General features: G+C 33.5%; 1 protein-coding gene across 8 annotated transcripts in view; it reads right to left on the reverse strand.

Annotated features, from left to right (window-relative positions):
• The window catches only part of CSPP1 (centrosome and spindle pole associated protein 1), a 61,769-nt gene that overhangs the window by 19,331 nt on the left and 21,933 nt on the right, over window positions 1-20,505 (reverse strand). For all 8 annotated transcript variants that reach the window (XR_005555737.1, XM_039335199.1, XM_039335180.1 and 5 more), the window contains 12 exons: window positions 19,415-19,508; window positions 17,945-18,002; window positions 14,178-14,368; window positions 12,356-12,477; window positions 10,427-10,505; window positions 10,107-10,227; window positions 8,862-9,009; window positions 7,477-7,629; window positions 5,212-5,324; window positions 3,383-3,532; window positions 2,681-2,812; window positions 228-332 (listed from right to left, as the gene is read on the reverse strand). Coding sequence is in view for 7 of the 8 variants with exons in the window: in XM_039335199.1 (XP_039191133.1) it covers window positions 228-332; window positions 2,681-2,812; window positions 3,383-3,532; window positions 5,212-5,324; window positions 7,477-7,629; window positions 8,862-9,009; window positions 10,107-10,227; window positions 10,427-10,505; window positions 12,356-12,477; window positions 14,178-14,368; window positions 17,945-18,002; window positions 19,415-19,508 (1,466 nt within the window). In the remaining variant the exon portion in view is untranslated. The remainder of the gene's footprint in view (window positions 1-227; window positions 333-2,680; window positions 2,813-3,382; window positions 3,533-5,211; window positions 5,325-7,476; window positions 7,630-8,861; window positions 9,010-10,106; window positions 10,228-10,426; window positions 10,506-12,355; window positions 12,478-14,177; window positions 14,369-17,944; window positions 18,003-19,414; window positions 19,509-20,505) is intronic.

Consider the following 20,505-nt stretch of genomic DNA (forward strand, 5'->3'; position numbering starts at 1 on the left):
GAAAGCAAAATTAGACTTAAAGTTGCCAGGTTTGAAAAATATTGCTCTCAACTGTAGCTAAAGTAATGTCAACAGAATTATTAAACATCACTAAGGAGAATAAATATATAAATTAATATGTTGATATTCCCTTACCCCAAGTAACTTGAATCTTTCAAGAACACAATTAGGAAATACAATGCTAAAAAATAATTCCTGAATTACATCTGTATAATAAGCAAACATACCTGTGTGTAATAAGACAAACGACTCTCCATCAGAAGTGTCCTTTCTTCTTTTACTAATGGCTTACTCTGAAGAGTTGGTATAAGAGGAGAAGGATGTCTAGAAATCTGAAAAACAAAATGAGCAGATGAAAATGTGCACTTTTAAAACTGACCTCAACAAGTATAATTGTTAACCCATAAATATTATTATATTTTTTTTTTGACACAATATATATTAATTAATTAATATTCTGATTTGGCTGTCTTTATTTTTAAGGTGAAAACAAGAGGGTTTTTTTAGGAACCTATTTATGAAAACTGATTGTCAAATAATATACAGAATTTACATTTTTGCAAGCAAAAAATATTGACTGTGACATTAGCATTCTCTCTTGTTAATACTAATAGAAGTTCTAGTTTCGGATAAAGTGAACTCAACTGTATTTAAAAAGTTAAACACTATTAAAAAAATTAGAATACATAAAAAGGAAGAGTGTGGCAGAAACCCTATTCTAGCATAAAACTCAATGAAGGTAAATACATTTGTGTAAATGTGGCAGGGCCATATAACACTTTCCTGATGCTCTCAGCCCCCAAATTTTTCAGACTGTTAATGTGTAATTCTGGTCATATTAATCTGAACATGAACAGAACAATACACAATTAGGATATAATATCATCAGAAACCTAACACTATAGAATCTGTCTCAAGACCACTCTTTCAGAACTAATGTATGCATTTCTTCTACCTGGGATTGGAGGAGACTGAATTCTGGGGACATCTCAGGAAAACATTAAAAGGTTATCTAGAAATAAATCACAGTACATTAAAGACTGTTCAGTTCCTGTAACTTACTCATCTTTAATTTCCCTGTTTCCTTTTCTTTAATGTCTGATGGATGGAAGGTAAAGGGATATTGATATAAATTATTGTGAATAATATAAAGTTTCTATATAAAGCTTTTTTGTACTTATGACATTCACTTAGTAATCGTTTGCCATTATAATTCGGTTAGGTAAACTTACTTTGTGCTATCATTTGATTTTATATGTATACTTGCCGAAAATAAATCTCTCTCACACTATGAAATGAAAATAACTGAAATTTAGCATGTTAAGTCAAATGTATTCTATAATACTAATTTAAAAAATGGAAATCACTATCCTTAACTCTGAGCATGTGGGAAAGGGGGTAAAGAGAAAGCAGAATTATAAATGGGTTTTTCCTTTGCATCTATCTTGCATCTGGTGAACCCCAGTGGCACAGTGGTTAGAATGTAGTACTACAGGCTATTTCTGCTGACTCCCGGCTGCCAGCAGTTTGGCAGTTCGAGTCTCACCAGCTTAAGGTTGACTCAGCCTTCCATCCTTCTAAGGTCTATAAAATGAGGAGCAAGATTGTTGAGGGCAATATGCTGACTCTGTAAACAGAGAGGGCTGTAAAGCACTGTGAAGCGGTATATAAGTCCAAGTGCTATTGCTATCTATCTTGCAAATTTTAATCAATACATAAACAATGGCTGTGTGGGATCCAATAATCCATTGCCCAGACCATTGGGCACAAATTCTCACTAACAAACTTAAAAGTTTTCCCTGCCCTATTCTTTATACATACAAAATACATTTGCAAAATGCTATATGTCAACCTGACATTCAGTCAATTCAGTATTGAAAGAAAAATATAATGCTCTAATGTGACAACTACCAAACAGGACTTGGACCATTATAGAACTCACTGTCCTTTAAAGAAAGAAATGCTGTGATCACCTAAGCCTCAACGGCACAACCCAATAAAAGCTAAGACTGTTCAATATATTCACCAATATTCTATACTACTTTGAACTCTTATGAATTATGCTGTTAAATATTTTAGATGTGATTTATGGAAATATTAACATAAAGTTGAATTTGAGTATTCAGATCTTAATCTAGGGAATGTCTACAAGTAATCCTCAATTTACACTTGGTCATTTAACAACTTTTCAAAGTTATGACAGCCTCAGAAAGAATGCTTTATGAGCTATAAAGCACTTCCAGCCATCATAAAACATAGAGTCCTCTCCTCTAGTCACATGACTATATTTCAGGCAAACCAGCTCATGATGAACTGAAGAAACCTTTTAGATGAGAAGTGAAAAGTCTTCAAAGAAAAACAAAGAAACCCCAGTTGTCTTTTAATAAAGCACCTCTGCAATCCCCAACTTCAAACATTCCAATGTTCTATGCCATTAAGAATTTTTTTTATACTATGTAAGTTGTTTTGCAATTTCTTTTACAATAATTATCAGTGCTTTAGATTCAAACATCAAACTAGGAGTTATTCTTATTGATCTCTTGGAAGACCATACAGTTTTGAGACTGAAGCATCTTGGGATGTACTTAGAACTGTAGTTCTGAGTTCTATGGAGAAGTAGATGATCCTACTTGGATCTAAGCTAATACGGACAGAATTTAAGATTTTGTTTTTAAATTACCTTCTCGTCAATCAAATGTTTTTCAGTTTCAATATCCTCTTTATTTTTTTCTTCTTCCTCTATCTTTCTCCTTTCAGCTTCTTTTCTTCTTTCTTCAGCTAATCTATATAATTCTTCATTTTTTAATCGTTGCTATAAAGATAAAAATGGAATGATACAAACCAAATTTGATGAGATAATAATTGATCAAACTGCATCTCTGAAGTCTTTTCTTAAACTGCAAAGAATGGGAATGCCTATCTATATGTAATATTACCAAGTGCCCACTTGAATCTTTATGTGAGAGACTTGTAAATCAAACTGATATATTTAAAATATTTTCATTTTATATGAATTGTATTACATATATTAATTAATTAAATTACTTCCTGTTTTCCACTTAACAGTTCTCCAATTAAGGAATAGAAACATACATTTTCTTTACTCTCATATTAATTAAACCAAAGTTGGAATGCTAATCAAAAATATGTACATTTTATCTGCCCATTAATCAGACACAAGTCTACAATCAAGGAAGATGTCTTTTGACAACTTCCTATGACAAAAAAATATGGAGTTTGACTTTTTTAAAAAAAACAACAACTCCTGAAGTAAGGAATCTATTCCAGAACTAGTAATTTATTGTCTCTTTTTAGGGATGATAAAAGGAAGTCACTGTTCTCTTCATGGCAAGAATCAATCAAGTCTAATTTATAATCATACCTCTTCTTCTTTATTTCTCCTCTTTTCCAGTTCCTCTTCATACTCTCTTTGTATTCTAGCTCTCTGCTCAGCTAACTTTCTTTCTTCCCTTTCTTCTTCAAGCCTTCGTTTTTCACGTTCTTCTTCTTCTCTTCTTCTTTTTTCTTCTATCTGGAAGCAAAGTACCAATTTGTTGTTCTTTTCATAAAATTAATTAGACCTGGCTAGATCATTATGACCAACTACTGATCAATGAAAGTCTTTTCTCTTCACAGCAATCTTAATCACTGGATTGTGTCAGTACTGTACCACCCACTCATCTACTATGAAAACCATTGCATCTCTTAGTATTTTTTTATGAAGGTTAGTAGTTATGGTAGACTAACCTTGGATATTCTAATAACGAAGAGAAGAAGCAGTTGGAATGTCATGATCAGGAATTTAAGTAGGAATTTTGGAATTTCATAAGGAGGATTAATGGGGGAAAAAGGCAAGGGAAGAATACACCAATCACATCGTTAGTTTAGGTTAGGTGAAAAGAAACCAGAGCTCTAAATGATGAAAATATAACAATTTCTAAAGAATACAAATGTAGCAACAGTAGCTAGTATGAAGATGAAAGCCAGTTAAGAAAGAAGTGGTACCCATATACTAAAAGTATAAGTGGATGACTAGCTGCTTATTGTGTACAAGTTATGCATCTATGCTCAATGTAGTAAGCCATCAGGGAACAGCATTTTATTGAAACCAGAATCCTAAACTATGTGTGCTCAGACAACCAGAAAGTTACTTTGACAATACTAATAGTCTTTGACTTACAACAGTTCATTTAGTGACTGTTCAAAGTTACAACAGCACTAAAAAAAGGGACTTATGACCATTTTTCATTCTTATGACCATTGCAGCATCCCCCCAGTCATGTGATTTACAATTGTATACTTGACAACTGGTTCATTTTTATGATGGTTGCAGTGTCCTGGGTGTCATGTGATCATCCTTTGTGACCTTCTGACAAGCAAAGTCAATGGGGAAGTTAGATTCAGTTAACAACCATGTTACTAAGTTAACAACTGTAGTGATTCACTTAGCAACTGTGGCAAGTGAAGTTGTAAAATGGGGCAAAACTCACTTAACAAATTTCTCACTTAGCAACATAAATGTTGGGCTCATATGTTGAGGATGAACCATAATTTCTGGAATGTAACAGCTTGATTCCATTCCCAGGATGCAGTTCCTATACTGTAAAGGAGAATGAGGGTTGTGGCAGAGAATATCACTTAAAGGATAAGGGAGATGTTCTCATAGAAACAGTTCCCAGGTGATGATCTATATTCTTTCATAACTCCTCCAAGAGGTACAGAGTTTTGATTGTATGCAATTCACTCATTAAAACTTATGCCTCATGTAATGGTTGCAAATAATGAAAATTAAAATTCCTCCCAAGCAATGTTGTAAACTGAAGTGTTGTTATTCAGGGTTTCTTTATGAGGATACTTCACTGTATTCTGTCCACTTCCCCCTAGTTAGTTTTCATATTCTCTAACATTGAACATTTTGTGGTGTCTAAAGAAATTTATCCTGAAATTTTTCAAAAAGTGTTATTTAGAAATTATGATGGGATGATACATTTGCAACTTTTTAATGAATCTATATTTCCTTATTTTAGCCTCTTATATTAGTGGATGGTCCTTTGGGGACTGTGTTCAGTATTTGAAATTTGTTACTACTAAATAAAAACATTACTATTTAACCTACGTTAAGCCCAGATCTGCAGCAGTATTTAGAAAATGGAAATAAGCTAAATCAGAAAAACATTTTTCTTTGTTTAATATCGTTACAAATATACTTACCTGAAAACGAAGGAAGTTCTTATATGACTCTTGTCTCCTTAATTGTTCTGGACTTGGGGGCTCTCCAAAAATATTACCCCGTGCAAAAGGGGATGTTTGTGTATATGTAAAGCCTAATTTAAAAAGAAAAAGGAGGGGAGTTGTAAGCATTGGTAATAAGTTCTATCACAAATGCTTTTAAGCTGACGCTAGGTATCTTACTCCAAATAATCTATAATTATGCTGTAATTGAATGAACTGCTATTACCCAATTTAACATACCGTATATTCCGCCGTATAAGGTGACCCGGCGTATAAGACGACCCCCGTCTTCAGCGCCGAGTCGCAAACTACTGTAATTTCCAGCGTATAAGACGACTCGACGTATAAGATGACCCCCGAATTCGGTTCCAATTTCAACGCTTTCAAAAGTCGTCTTATACGCCGGAAAGTACGGTATATTTGCAATTAACAATCCAAAAGTATTTTACAAAAGCTTTTAAAGAATCATTGGATTTTTCTATAGTAGGCACTACCTACCTCCACTGGAAGCAAAAACAAAAGTTACATATTGAAAAGAACTAAATTTTTGTCTACCAACACAGACAACTAAGGGAACCGGAAGTCCAGACATAATATAATGTATACTCTTCAGAATAAGAACCTTACAAAAGGGAAAGGAGAGAGAAAATGGCTGCTGAATAGAAACATGAATATGCACATCCACCCCCACCCCCTCAACCATTTTTTTAATATGCATGGACACACTAATAAGGGAAAAGAAAAAGAGGAAAAAACTCAAGCCTTTAATTAATCAGCATCCAAAGGTTTCACTGTGATGGTCTGAGTTGTGCCCAAGATACCTTGAGATTTAGCAATCATATACCAAGAATTTAAAAACTTTTAAATTATTTAATATGATGGGGGATTCAGGAAGTGACTATATCTGGCAACACATGAAATTAATTTCACCTTTTGCTTTCTGATTCACTCTTATTTAAAATGTAAAAGGCAACTGAATTTAAAAAAAAATATTACAAGACATGTTAAAATCAATAAAAAAGTTTCTACACCTATTACTTCTAAGTTGTCAGTTTTGAGAATGTGAAAATCTTGAAGAAAAGTTTAGTGTTCTGACATTTTTTTCTCAAAAACTACATTACATTTCTAATATTTTTTTTCTCATTTCCCATATTCTTGTATCCTAACAGAGAATTCTGGGTGTGATTACTTTTCTAGAAAAAAGATTTACTGTGATTATTAAGATAAAATAGATCTAAAGCAGTATTCTGCATCCATTGCATATTTATATACACCTGGGCTACTCCAGTTTTCTTCAAAAGATTATGTATTGATTACAATCATGTACATCAAAATAACAAACCTCCTCAACTTTCATAATATCCACTTTTTCCTCTTCAAACCAAGAGTGTAATATACTTTAAAAAGCAGTAATTTCCATTTCTTCACCTCAAATCATACAAAGGCTCTGAAACTGAGTCCAGTCTGCTAAAATGAAAGTTGTGTAAAACAGGGGTCCCCAATCCCCGGGTTGTGGCCCACTACTGGGCTGTGGCCTATTTGCAAGTGGGCCACATGCTGGTGGACACGTGCACATAGTTTGACTTGCACAAGCAGTGTGCTAGTGCACCCGCGCAGGCACTGATAGCTCAACTTGCAGTCGGTGCATTGGGCATCCCACTTCCCCTCTCCTTCCAGTGAACTGCCAAGCCACAAAGGTTGGGGACCACTGGTAAAAAAGGTATTTAAAAAGAAAGGGGCATGTCCGAAAGCGATCCTGAAGAATTACATATATGGCCATAGCAGGCTGAATTTTTTTTATGGTTTGTTTTCAAATAAGACAATATGGTGGAAATTATAATATCCCACCAAGCTGGATTTTGTATTGTAATTTATGAACATATTACTCAATCTTCCAGTTGAACAGATTCCTGCTTTGATTTTTTTCCTATTAGGTATTTGTCTTGCATCTATATAACTGCTCAAAAGCTTCTTGATGTTGCTTGTCATTTTTGGATGTCATCTAGTCCAATCCCCTGCTCAGAGGGTGCACAAAGTCCATTTTGATGTATATCAGAAGTTAACAGGGATGTAACAACTTTCATTAATGTAATAATATAGGTCTAATTCTATTTAACTTTATATGCTTTAAGAGGATTGAAAAACATATATGGGATTGCCTTCAGTGGAAAGTACAGCGTAGGAAAAATAATTTTGACCAATGACAGAAGACGGATGCAACTGAAAATATATTAGCATTTAAACCTGCTGTTTTATTTGTAGATTCATCTGTATTTTCAAGTCTTGGTGAGGCCAAACTTAGGTCAACAGATACTATAGCTCTTTTATCTTCATATACTTGTGCCTCTGGATTATGGTATGCATCTTCATTTTGCTTGTGCATCACATTCAAGTCCGCTGAAGAAAAGGGGAAACAGCCATTTATAATATTTTCTTCCAACGTGGCATGTTTATAACATTTTCAAGAAATATTATTTCAGAATTACAGTTAAAAGGATGCACAAGGGCCTCAAAGACAGAATTATGTGTGTTGTGTACAATATTCCTATTTCAAGCTCTACTATAAGTCAAGTATTTTTTAAAAAAACTTTTTAAAATTAAATATATTATCATCCAGTTTAGCTATAAGAGTTCAGGTCACTCAATCTGTAGTACTCTTATTTCAATTTTGTTATTACATTTTAGTTTTACCTAATAGTGTTAAAGGATTAATGCAATATTTAGTTTAAAACTTAGGAATTTTAAAACTTTATATATGAAGGATTGAATTGACCATCTCTTCTTATGAAGAGAGTGGTGTCTTCTCTTTACAGGAAGGCTTCTAATTCAACAGCATTCTCAAAGAATGAAGAGAAATAAATTCTAGTTAATCTCCTATATTTTTCTATTGTTTTGGATAATCTACTTCAAATATAGTATTTCAGATGTGGAAAGTGCAGGAAAAAAAGATTTAACAAAGCTGGTTTTTATTCCTTCCTCCCAACTTAAGCACAATGAACAGAATTCTGCCCAGGAAGCAGTCAGTGAAAAGAAGCAATGGCTCTAGTCTAACATTGTTAAACATTCAATGTACTTTTATAATTCCAATTAAATTATTACTAAAATATTATACAAATTAAAATCTCTATTGCACGTACACATGCTCCAAAAGGATACATACAACCTCTTTGGATAACAGTTAACATTAACTGAGTTGTTATTTATTTTGAAAAGCCAGAACTTCTACACAGAAAGATATGTACAAAGAAATGATCCTTCAACTTTTATAAGGATACTGCAATTCAATTGCCTCTTTATTGAGAATATATAAAAGTCTACAAAAAAAATTTCTTGGTACAGATGTTTACGATATCCCATGATTCCCCTTTTTGCTCCAATGATCATTTTCTTAATGCAATTCTGTCAAATTAACTTTTTAAAAATCCTGTTATAAAAATAGTTCTTGTTGAAGCAAAAGCAAATATTTTTCAACCACACTATTTAACTAGAAAAAAAATCCTTCTATGCTGTAAATTCGCTGTAGTACATCCGTTTTACTTGTGTGTCAAGATGTTCTTTAGCAGAGAGTGTATATAAACAGCTACAAGTCTGAAGAACTAAAAGGAGGGCAATTAGATTTTCAAACATACTTATAAGATTTCCTTTTTTGTCTCTGAGAGGAGCTCCGCCCCCTCCTTTCCCCCAAGGGTTGTAATTTCTCATTTCAGCTTCTATTTTAGCTTCATAGCGTTCTTTTTCTTCCTTTTCTTGCCTACGACGTTCTTCTCTTTCCCTTATCTATATAAAATATACATAAAACAGCAATTATTTTTAACAAATACTGAATTTGAACAATACTGACATATATTGTCCTATCATGACATATCATAACAAATTAGGTTAAACAAAAATGTCCAGTTCTTTCATTGGTGTATAAAAGAATAATCAGGAATACATAGACCAGCACTAAAAATAATAACCCTAACATATTTACACTTATTAACAAATCACATGGCATTTTTGGAAAGCTATTTTCAATGTTCATATTTTGTAATATTGTAAGAGTTTGATGTTGTAATAATGGTGTAAATAATATTTTAAAGTTGGAAGTATACTATTTACTATAAATAAATGCAAACACATAAACAACAAAAGCAAAATCCTAACACAGAACTCTCAGGTATGGATTTTCATTCAGAACGTTAAAGAATGTTTATATAATAAACCATATTAGCAAAATGTGGTTTTTTTTTCCTTTTTTTAAAAGAACATTATAGATGTAGGGTTAGGGATTATTTCCCTCAATAAATAAATAAGTATAATGGTTTTGACTCATTTATTTAATTGGATTCTCTTTATCTAGTTTTGGAACATATGGAAAACAGATTGTGTTTTAGGTCATATTTCTGCAGGAAATACTGAAGGTTCAAATTGTCACAAACTCTTAAACACCACTGTACCATTCTGGTCCCTTGAAATTTTATCATCCTGCATAATACTTCCATGTACACAGAGAACAAAAGGGGTGGGCAAGAGGGGGAAGAAGAGAGATGGAGAACAAAAGGGTCTCTATTTTGGCAATGTACCCAAGGTAGCCTGGATCAAGCTGTCTGTTTTAAATGCACTGATGTCAATATTTATCTAGAAATTCAAAGTGTATGAATACAATATAGAAGCATATTTCATGCTCTGCAGCACAAATGTGTAATATTAATAGGAAATTGAGATAAATATTTTAAATTATTACCTCTTACTAGAATATATAAAGATCATTTGGCTTACCCAGGAGAAATTACTTACCAGAAAATATTATTTGCTCTGATGAAAGTTTCTTTAAAAATTAATACCTCAATTCAAAATAAAAAATAATTTCTGGACAGATTTCAGCTTCATACCTGCTGCTGTAATTCTTGTTGATAAGCTAAGGTAGCCTCTCTTGTGGGTTTTGGTTTTTCCTCAGGAAATACTCCCAAGCCTTTTGGTCTAATACTTGCAATGCTTGCTCCAATTTTATTGCTGCATCAAAAAGATTTAAACAAAGCGTATTTTAAGTGATGTTTTCATAATTTTCCTGTATAATCTTGTCAGCTACAAAAGTGGTCAGCTTTATATATTATGTTAAGTTCTGAAAGCTGGCAATCATTTCAAAACTGTATTCACAACTAGAAATAAACAATATAAACTATTGTTTAACTTTGTACTTTTTTGTACCTACATGGGCAGAGGAGGTTTTTGAGTAGTATCAAGAGGTGGTGGTGCAGATGAAGGCTGTGTCCCCACTGTGCCTGCACCATCTAAAATAGCAAAAATATTCAAAATGTAAATCTCAGATGTATAGCAAAACATAATATACATATTCTGAAATAATAAATATCATCTTTGCCATCTTCTTGTTCCTGCTGTTGATGAGTCATGCCTGGAATGGTTGCCGGCCAGACTGGGGTTGGGCTTTGGCTGTAAAAAAAAAAAAAAAAGCCCCAAAGCCGTACTGAACCAAGGGCTCTTTTGCAACACGCTCAAGCCAAAAGCAGCACCAGAGCTTCAGCATGCCAAAATGCCCTTTGCACACTCCTATAAAGTTTCATCCCTCTTTTTTTTTTTTTTTTTTCAGCAGCAGCAGAAAGAGGCATTTTGGTACTGTGGCAATTTGTTTTTTTTTGTCTGCAGCTGAAGCATGGTCCAACTTGATCCAGGAGTGTAACACAAATGAGCATTTTGGAGCATCACAGCTCTGGGGTTACTTTTGGCTTCATTTTTATTTTTTTTTTACAGCCAAAGCCCAGATCCAGCTCCGCCCAGCAGTCAGGGTGGCAGACACAGATCAGCAGGGACAGAGATGGGAGAATATGAAATGCCCTGTGATCATAACTGCCGGTGGACTCTCAAGTGCCTGAATTTTGATCTTGTGACCATTGGGGGGAAGGCTGCAACAGCTTTAATTTGGGGCATGGATCATATATCCCTTTATTCAGGACCATTGTAACTTCAGTGACTGAACAAATGGTCGTAAGAGTGTTAGCATTAATGGCTCTATATCCAAGGTGATCCTGTAGGGATCTAGTCTTGGTTTCAGTATTATTCAACATTGTAATTAATAGCCTATATAGCAACACTAATGAGTTGTTTATCAAATTTGCAGATGACACAATACTAGAAACTACTGTTCAACATCCCCCAAAACAGAATGAGATTGAAATCTAATTTAGACAAATTGGAAGACTGGATTAAGAGGAACAAGAAATCTTTCCATAAGAAGAAATGAAAGGTGTTACATTTAAAGAGGAAAAAGGTAGGGCATCCATACAAAACGAGGGATATGTCAGAGGACTTGGGTGTGGTCACTGACAAGAAAAACATGAGTCAAACATGAGCTATTAGAAGAGCCAGTATAATTCCAGACTACATCATAAACAGCACTGTATCAGAGACGTCTGAAGTCATTATCTTGTACTCTTTACTCTTAATGTGTATGATTCTAGGCACCACATGTCCAAATCGATATTGGCAGATTACAAAGATACAGATATGGAGATTAAAATGTGCCATATAAAGAGAAGCTGAAAGTCTCTAAAACCCTAACACAGCCCCCACAAGCCCTTCCCCTGCCTCCCCGACTGCACTCATGCTCATTATCTGGGATTTCTGCCTCTTCCTGCTTAGTAACCTGTGCGTCCTGAGGTTACGTCAGGATTATGATTGTTAGCTAAGTAATGCAGTGACAATGTCACACTTTACAACTGCATCACTTAGTGACACCAATCCTGGTCCCGATTGCCATCATAATCCAAGGACTACCTATATTATTTTTTAATTCCTCCAGGTTAAATCAATCAGAAGAAAAAATATATACTTCCCAGAAGGCACACTGGCAGAAATAATTTTAAATAGAGGAACAGCTCTAAACAGCTGTTTTTCTTCTTCCATTTACTTTTGATGGTGTGGGAAGAAGGAGGGTAAAAGAGAAAGCTGACAGAATTATCATCAAAGCTGCTACAAAATTTGGGATGACGTAAGCACTTCTTGGGAACTTTTGAACACAACTTGCATTTCTATATTTCTGTAATTCATCACCATCCCTCAATTCAGTAACATTTATCTATGAAAGACAAGCTATATCTAAAGAAAATAATAAAATAAAACTTACAATATGCGAGGCTGGGATCCAAAGGATTTCTGGTGCCATAGAAATAGTAGGCATCATCATATGGAGTTCTATAACTATCAGTCAAAATTGGTGGTGGAAGGGGTGGTGGAATGGGGGCAATTCTACACAAAAAAAGATGAGGCAACTTTTTAAAATGGTACAGCTCATTCATAAACATCAGTTCCAGTTAGCTCTAGTTGAGGTTGCACTATCCCTGAACAAATAAATTGGTGTGTTGGCGATTTTTCCAGATTTGTTGTTAATGTCAGAAGAGAAAATAGAAGCATGGCTAGGATCACTTTGTCTAGCTTACTCTACTAAGTTAGTTGTGCTTCTGTCTGGGGCAGGAAGTTATTAAGAGAAATAATACAGAAGATCAAACACTTGATTAAGCAGCAGCTATTTTTCCATAAAATTAAATAATAACTGACCTCCTGGAACAAATAAAAATATTCCCAACAAATATTAATGGATCAAATAGCCATATTCAAAAATAGAGATATTTTTGAAATTAATCAAGGAAAATGCAGATGCTATAAGCCCTTGAGAAACACATATGAAAAAGGCAATGCTAGAACATAAATATTTAAGTAAAAAATGTGGGAAAAAGAACAGTGTAGTTACATACACCAGAACTATTCTGGAATTTGGAAAAACAGATGGAAGATGAAGTAAGCAGATTTTACAATTATAATTTTAATGCAATATAGGAAAATTACAATTGCTTTATTTTATACTGTAAATGACAAAATACTATAGAAACAAATACTATAGAAAAAAGTTTCACACATTTCTTGAAATTACAGGGAGAGATGTTTTAATCTGAAATATTTTTTCTTGCAAATCGTGATAATCTGGTAAATGTCCAAAAATGTCCTAGACATTTATATGTTATCATTTTCAGAAGTATGAAGATGTAAGTATCCTTTAGAAAAAGAATATATTCTATTCTTAAAACTTTAAATGACATGCACTGGATGTTTAGCTTATGATTAATTAAAATGGAATTTATAGCATTTATTTATTCATAACATTTATCCAAAATTTGTAATATTGCACAAAAGACTCATCTCAAAAAGTTAGAGATTGAATAAATTATTATTGCAAGAAGATATTAAACTGAAGTGCTATCTGAAACAGCTTGTTCCACTCTAATCTAACTTCTGATATTTATTTATGGCATGAGATTCCAGGAAAATATGTGTAAAAGGGACATTAATTTCTTTGGCATGAAGCAATCAGAATCAATGTAGTGCAATCCAATGTTTGATCTAGAACAAAAGACTACAAGAAAGTAAACTGTAATTAACTAAATTTAATGTAAAATACATGAGAGTTATAAAATGAACATATGGAAACCCTAATTTAAACCTGTTAATGGTTACCCAAATCACAAGTTCACATTAAAAGAAAGACAGAATACCACTTTCTCCCATTTTTTTTCTTTGAAAGCCATGCCTACAAAGGAAACCATTACTCATTTTTCTATATGGTTTAATGGAATGGTCCAGTTCACAAATCTAACTCAATGCCCAGGTTCCTAGACATTTTGTCCTTTTAACACTGCTTCATTCCTAGTGTCAAGCATGCAGAAATCAACTTCTTCAAAAAGGGTCCACATGTTTTGAGAAATTGATATTTTTCTAACCTTAGTTAATTATATCTTCTCAATCTGCATGTATTGGAAAAGTAGGATTAACTAAAAACCTCTTCAGTTAATTAGTCACCAAAAAGCAGCAATGTGAAGATGAGGTTTGTGGGCAAAACCCATTCCCATTTCTAACCATTACCCAATTTTAAAGCGAACACTACTGAAAATCACCTGGGAGCCAACACTTGTCCAAGAGCACTGGACAAGCCTCTATGGAAATCTTCATTCACCGGTGACACAGGAGGTGCAGATATAGAAGTAATTCCAGGAGAAGGAGTATAGAAAGCTGGTCTTGGCCTTTCAGGTGGTATTTTCTCCTCAGATATATGTGGCTTTAATCCCAACTCTTTTAGTCTGTTGGGCTACGAAAGAAAGTTGATTTATTTATTGCTTAGTTTTTAAGTTACTCAAATTGTTTCAGGTTTAGGAACATCAAGGTTGCATGAACACTAACCATGAAGTCTCATTCTACTTGCAACCACAATAAGTAATCTCATCGTACTACTTAGAGGGAAAATATTATGTAGAAGTTTCAATATAGATTCTATGTTATATGATTACTCCTCCTTCTTGGTGGGCAAGCTTCAGACAAATAAAATGACATAATAAAATGCAACCTGTGTAGTATATTAGTTTGTATAAAAAAATTAAGCAGTGGAATATTGTTGGCATATACTGTAAAGTCAGTTAATCTGACTAGAATGTGATTAAAATACCTCCATCATAACAAACCAAAAGGAGCGTTCATGGTAAGTACCCAATAATGCATTTTTTCTTTAGTGGAAGAAAGCATCTAACAACGAGATATGCAAAACCTAATGTGACACCTAGATGTAAAAAGTGCATCCACCATGTCTTCTTACCCATCAAAGTAATCCTGCATGATAACAGAATTATTCCCCATTTGCCATCATCTTCTATTCCTCCTTTCAACTAAAATATAGACACAAGCCAAAAAAAATAACTGGTTTTTCCTTTTCTGCTGAAAGCACAAGGGTGTCACATTAATGAGCAGAAGCCTCAGTCTATTCTCAGTCTGGAGGACCTTAGCTTCCAATGCACATTATCAGGTTGCAAAATACGTGTTATGAATAGCATTTGGCGTTTGCAAAGAACAGAGCACAGCAAAAAAGGACTGGATGCTAGGCGTTAAAAACATACTTCAAAAGAGGAATTATGTACAAAGAAAAAAGATTAGGCTATATACAATAATGCATATACAATATACAATATATGTACAATACTGTTAGTACACAACTATAGAACTCCATAGATCACATACAAATTGTTACATTCAAGTTGTTACACAATTATAAGGTTGTATAGATGGTTTCAATACTATAAGAACATTTATTTAATGGAGTGTCTTAAAAGTTATTTTGGTTAGAATTGAAGAACATTTTTAAAAGCACCCTTTGTTTCCCATTTTGCTAATTCAGAATACAGTCTTATGTAACGTATTACCTCGAGTGAGTTCTACTGAATTTAGTCAGATTTATTTCTGAGTTAGACATGTATACTATAAGTTCAAAAGTTGGACTTAGTAAAATTTAGGAGATAGAATGGGATAGCTCAAAAGACAAACATAAATACATTGGCACTTTCAAACTCTTTAATTAAATACATAACAAATGCTTCCTCTATGTTATGGCATCCTTACTTCATTGGACTATCCATGTATATTAAAACAATGGTAATTCTCTAAATCTCAGTTGAGAAATAAATTTAAAAAATGATTTCAATTTTCTTAAGTAGTCTTTATTTAACCAGACCATATTTTTAAATAAGGAAAATACCCAAGTAAGTAGCATGCTCAAGTGCTTAAATTATGAAAATTATCAGCTTTCAGAGAACTAATTCATTATTAATGCATTTTTTATTTTTTCCTTAAGATATTAGCTATACCTACATTCATTTGTTCTTCTGTTATAGCTTATTTTGAGAAACAGATTTTCCCACCATACATTTTCCAAAATAACTATACTGCATTCAATGTACCAAGATAGTCATATGATCTACCTCTTGTAGATACATATCACTGAGAACAAAGAGTATTTCCAGAAGATTATCATGACCCACAGTTCAATAATCTATTTGCCAATAATCATCAAATTAATATATCTGAAGATTATAGCTATTTTTGATAAGGCAATATAGCTTATTCTTTCTTAAAAAAATAGATTCCATTACAGAATGACACTATTAATGATGTAACAGAGCACCATCTAGTAAGAATTTATGACATTTATATATAATATTTCACTAAACAACAAGCTCATAGCAGACATTCTATTAAGGTCACGGATTGAGTGGGACGGGGGAACAGAAACTGTATGTAAATTGTATCAAAAATACAATTTACATACAGTGATGGCTATAGGTTTATGAACACTTTTGAATGTTCAATATTTCTGCATAAATATGACCTAAAACATGATTGTTTTCAACACAAGTCCTAAAACTATAAAGACTCAATTCAATCAAACTAGATAATAGACCTGGAAGGGACACTGGAGGTCTTCTAGTCCAGAGGTTCCCAATCTTTTGGGCAGCAGGGACCAGTTCTGTGGAGAGAGGTTTTTCTGGGAACCAGTGGGTGCGTGGTTTTGTGTGCTGCCTGCATCCCATGCATGGGGCTTTACTTGTTGTGTGGACTGGTTGCCGGCATGCCGTGGCCCGGTACTGGTCCATGGACCGGGGGTTGAGGATCTGGTCCAACCCCTTGCTCAAGCAGGAGACCCTATACCATTTCAGATAGGTGGCTGTCCAGTCTTTTCTTAAGAGCCTCCAGTGATGAAGCCCCTGCGACTTCTGAAGGCAAGCTGTTCTACTGGTTAATTAAACAAATGAGTCAAAAGCATTATATTTGTTCATTTATTTGAGGAAATTGATCCGAAGCTACATATTTTCATTTGGCAAAAGTACGTGATCCTTTGCTTTCAGTAACTCATATGCCCCCTTTAAGCAATAATACCTGCCACTAAATACTTCCAATAACTAGCTATTCATCCTGCACATTGGCTTGGAGGAATTTTAGCCAATTCCCCCTTACATATCAGTTCCAACTCAGGGGAGTTTATGGGTATCTTTGCATGAACAGCTCACTTCAGGCTCTTCTACATTTTTAAAGCCTAAAAATATATTGCCTTTATAAGTTTTATTGGCTTAATGCACAAATCATGCCTTAAATCTCTCTCAACCCCTCCAAAATCCCAAATGCTTAAGCACATGCCATCCAGTAACATCACTGTTGCCATTCTCATATCTCCTTTAGCCCTCAGAATCCTAATTTAAAAAATAAAATAAAAATAAGTGTGACCTTTAGCTGAAAAATATGCCCATCTGATATAACTTTAAACAGTGCAGAATATAAGCTTCATTTACAATGTTAAAAACAATAATTTTCCATAAACTTTCGTTTCCTTCTGAAACAAAAAGTACTCAGATGCCTGTGAATGTACACAAAGAACCAACTCCTTAAAGCAAAGACATTATTTTGGGGGGGAGGGAGAGAAGGGGTCACTTTACAGTTGTGTGACAGTCCCAGAAAACATTGAGCTATTTTAAGGAGTCACAAACATATACTGTGGGACTTGTGCAAACTTTTAAAGTTATATTGATGTTATGATTTAAACCTTGTCTGCTGCTTGGTAAAGAAAAAAAATCTTATTACCTTCTTATATTGCTGAAATCCACTTCTATTGCAATTTATTCCCAACTGACTAGTATTTGAATTGTTAGATAGAAATATCTTCTTTGAATAACAATCCCTCCATAATATGATCAGAATAGAAAGCTGTGGTTAAGCAGTCCTATTAATCTTCTAATATGAGATGGACCAATCTAGGTAGGTATTTAAAAATAGAGCTCTCATACATTCTCATACAGACTTTAAATCAGTTGTTTAGACTTCAAAAAGAACTGAATAATTAATTCACCTTTTTCTCAGGGTCTACAATTCCCGATGCAGCAACAGAGAGTTCAAACTCCTTTTCACTATTAAAATAAAGAGGGAGAAACACTTTCACTGAGGATTAACACACATATTAGCTTGAGATATTTTATTTATCTAAGATAATTCAACATAATAATCCAGATCTTTCAGATTCAAGCTGAACCATCAAGCCCATTGGGAATGCAATAGCTTCTTCTGCTCAAGCCATTGTAATCAGTGCTCTGATACAAAAAAGGCCAACAGATCCATTTAATGATCCATAGAGAGCCATAGATCTATCAAATAAACTAAATCCCTCAATTCAGAAATCCATAGCTGGCCGATACTTATGTTAGAACTAATAAAAAGGAAATAAAAACATCATCATTTTCCAAAGCATGTCAGCAGACAGATCTCAAAGGATGGGAAGACTCGAGAATGTCCAAAAGTTTTCAGTCATGAGGTTTGTATTTTGGACATTTCCTTCATCTCAACCTATAGCTTTTTCCTTCATCTCAACCTATAGCTTTTTTTAAAAGCATACCGCATTTTACTATAAATTTTGACCAATTTAAAACAACATTCTTATAAAATCTAGAACAAAATCAAATTTCTTTTTGTTATAAAGCAAAGTTACATAAACCAGCACATGAATACTTGTATTTTGCATTAGACCCTATTTTATACTTAATACTGGAAAATTTTAAAATTTTTATAAAGAAATGTATTCTGTGTATATCCAAAGCTGCTACAATCAGATTTGTGAAAGCTCATACAACATTATCTACAAAATGAATTGCTTTAAAAACTACACTGTAGTTATGTATATACTTTAGAGAGAATATTCTTTTCCAATATGCAATTCAAAGATTAAAATACAATTCAGACAGAAAAAGAAATTATAAGTTATCATGTGGATATATTATTTTATGTAAGTGCTAACATAGATAGGTCTTGATTAGTGCAATTGATGAATCCTACGTAATGGTCACATTACTGTATTTGAATTCACACTATTTGAAGTGATCTATCTTTGATTAATTAGTTCCAGCTCAATATAAATAGGCAATTAAAATGTTTAAATATAAAATTTATGTTTACTAATGAAGTACTGTATACCAGTAAAAGAGAGTAATCCATCTACAAAATGTATGTGCTTATTTTATATATTCTGTTGTAATTTTTCAAATTAACCTCTTTTCTGAGTTTTTCTTGAGCGAAACCTTCCTTTCCTCCATTTTTCACACAAAATTATTAGCATCTAAACCCTTAGTGGCAATTGTGCATGCACTTGCTCCAAATGCATCACATCAGCCTTGCACTAACTGAATGCTGGATTGCGTTAAGATGACGTGGTATCAATTTATAGTTTGCACCAAATCCGATATTGCACTAAACACAATTTACCTGTAAAAAATTAAAGTGGTATTCTAATCAATCATGAAATAATTTTTAACCATCAGTCTTCTATTACCGTCTCTTATTTCTTTGCTGCTCAGCCATTTGCTCTATTAACTCTTGCCTATATTGTTCTTTTCTTTTCTGAATAATTTCTCTGTCTTGACTTCCTAAAAAAGGAAATAAACACAGAAGCAAATATCTTTCTCTTCAGCCAAAAATATGCCATATTTATTCCTACTGCACAGCTCCGTAAACATGGTAACCATAGTAAGAAACATCTTTACAACCAAAAACTGAATTACAGCTTATTCACTAGATAACAAACCAGATAAAATGGTTCTGAACTCCCATTGGAATTAATAATTATATGGAATTCTGCCATTTTTAGTGAACCATGTTTCATATTACTGAAAAATCAGTAGTAATAATTTTCAGAGAAACAATAGCACAACAATTCTATCTTACTTAACTAGGAGTCATATCTGCAGATGATCTCTAAAATCAAACAAGAAAAAATTCAGGAGATCCAATCCCCATATCTCAGTCTTCAGACTTGATTTTTTTTTCAAATTTCAAATGCAGCAACCAATAAAAGTAGTGGAGAATAATGCAATGTTTAATCAGCTTTATCTAAGGCACCTCATATTATTTTTTGGAGAATGAGAAAGTAGAAGAAACAAGACTATAATGTTTTTAAACTATCTAATATTTTAAATTCCTCCATCAGAATAGTGGTTTTCTTGAGTGTAGTTAAAGTGAGAATGTTGGAAGCATTGAGGAAATAAGAATGAGAAAATTACTGTTTGAATAAAGACAAGTTAGAAGATCTGAGAATAAAGAAAACAATGAAATGCAAGAAATTTTGGAGTTTGAAATTTTGAAACCTGAAAATATTTCAGAAATAAGCAACAGTTTGCCAGAAATCTGCTACATAGGAGGCCGCATTAGTAGTGGGAGGTATCTATGTGGATGGTGCCCCCACCATGGACAGGTGTTTGAGGAGGAAGAGTTGCTGTTGATATTGACATCAGAGATGAGATGTAGAAAGCAGCAGCTGGGACTCATGTATTTGAAATAGGTATAGTCCTCATTTAAGGTCCAGCAACTATTCTAATTACCCTGAACGATAGGAATGAGTCCTTGTAGTTGCAGCTGTTACAAAGT

The sequence above is a fragment of the Crotalus tigris genome, unplaced genomic scaffold (genome assembly GCF_016545835.1).
Source record: "Crotalus tigris isolate CLP2741 ecotype Arizona unplaced genomic scaffold, ASM1654583v1 scf7180000017546.9332058, whole genome shotgun sequence".
Taxonomy (NCBI): domain Eukaryota; kingdom Metazoa; phylum Chordata; class Lepidosauria; order Squamata; family Viperidae; genus Crotalus; species Crotalus tigris.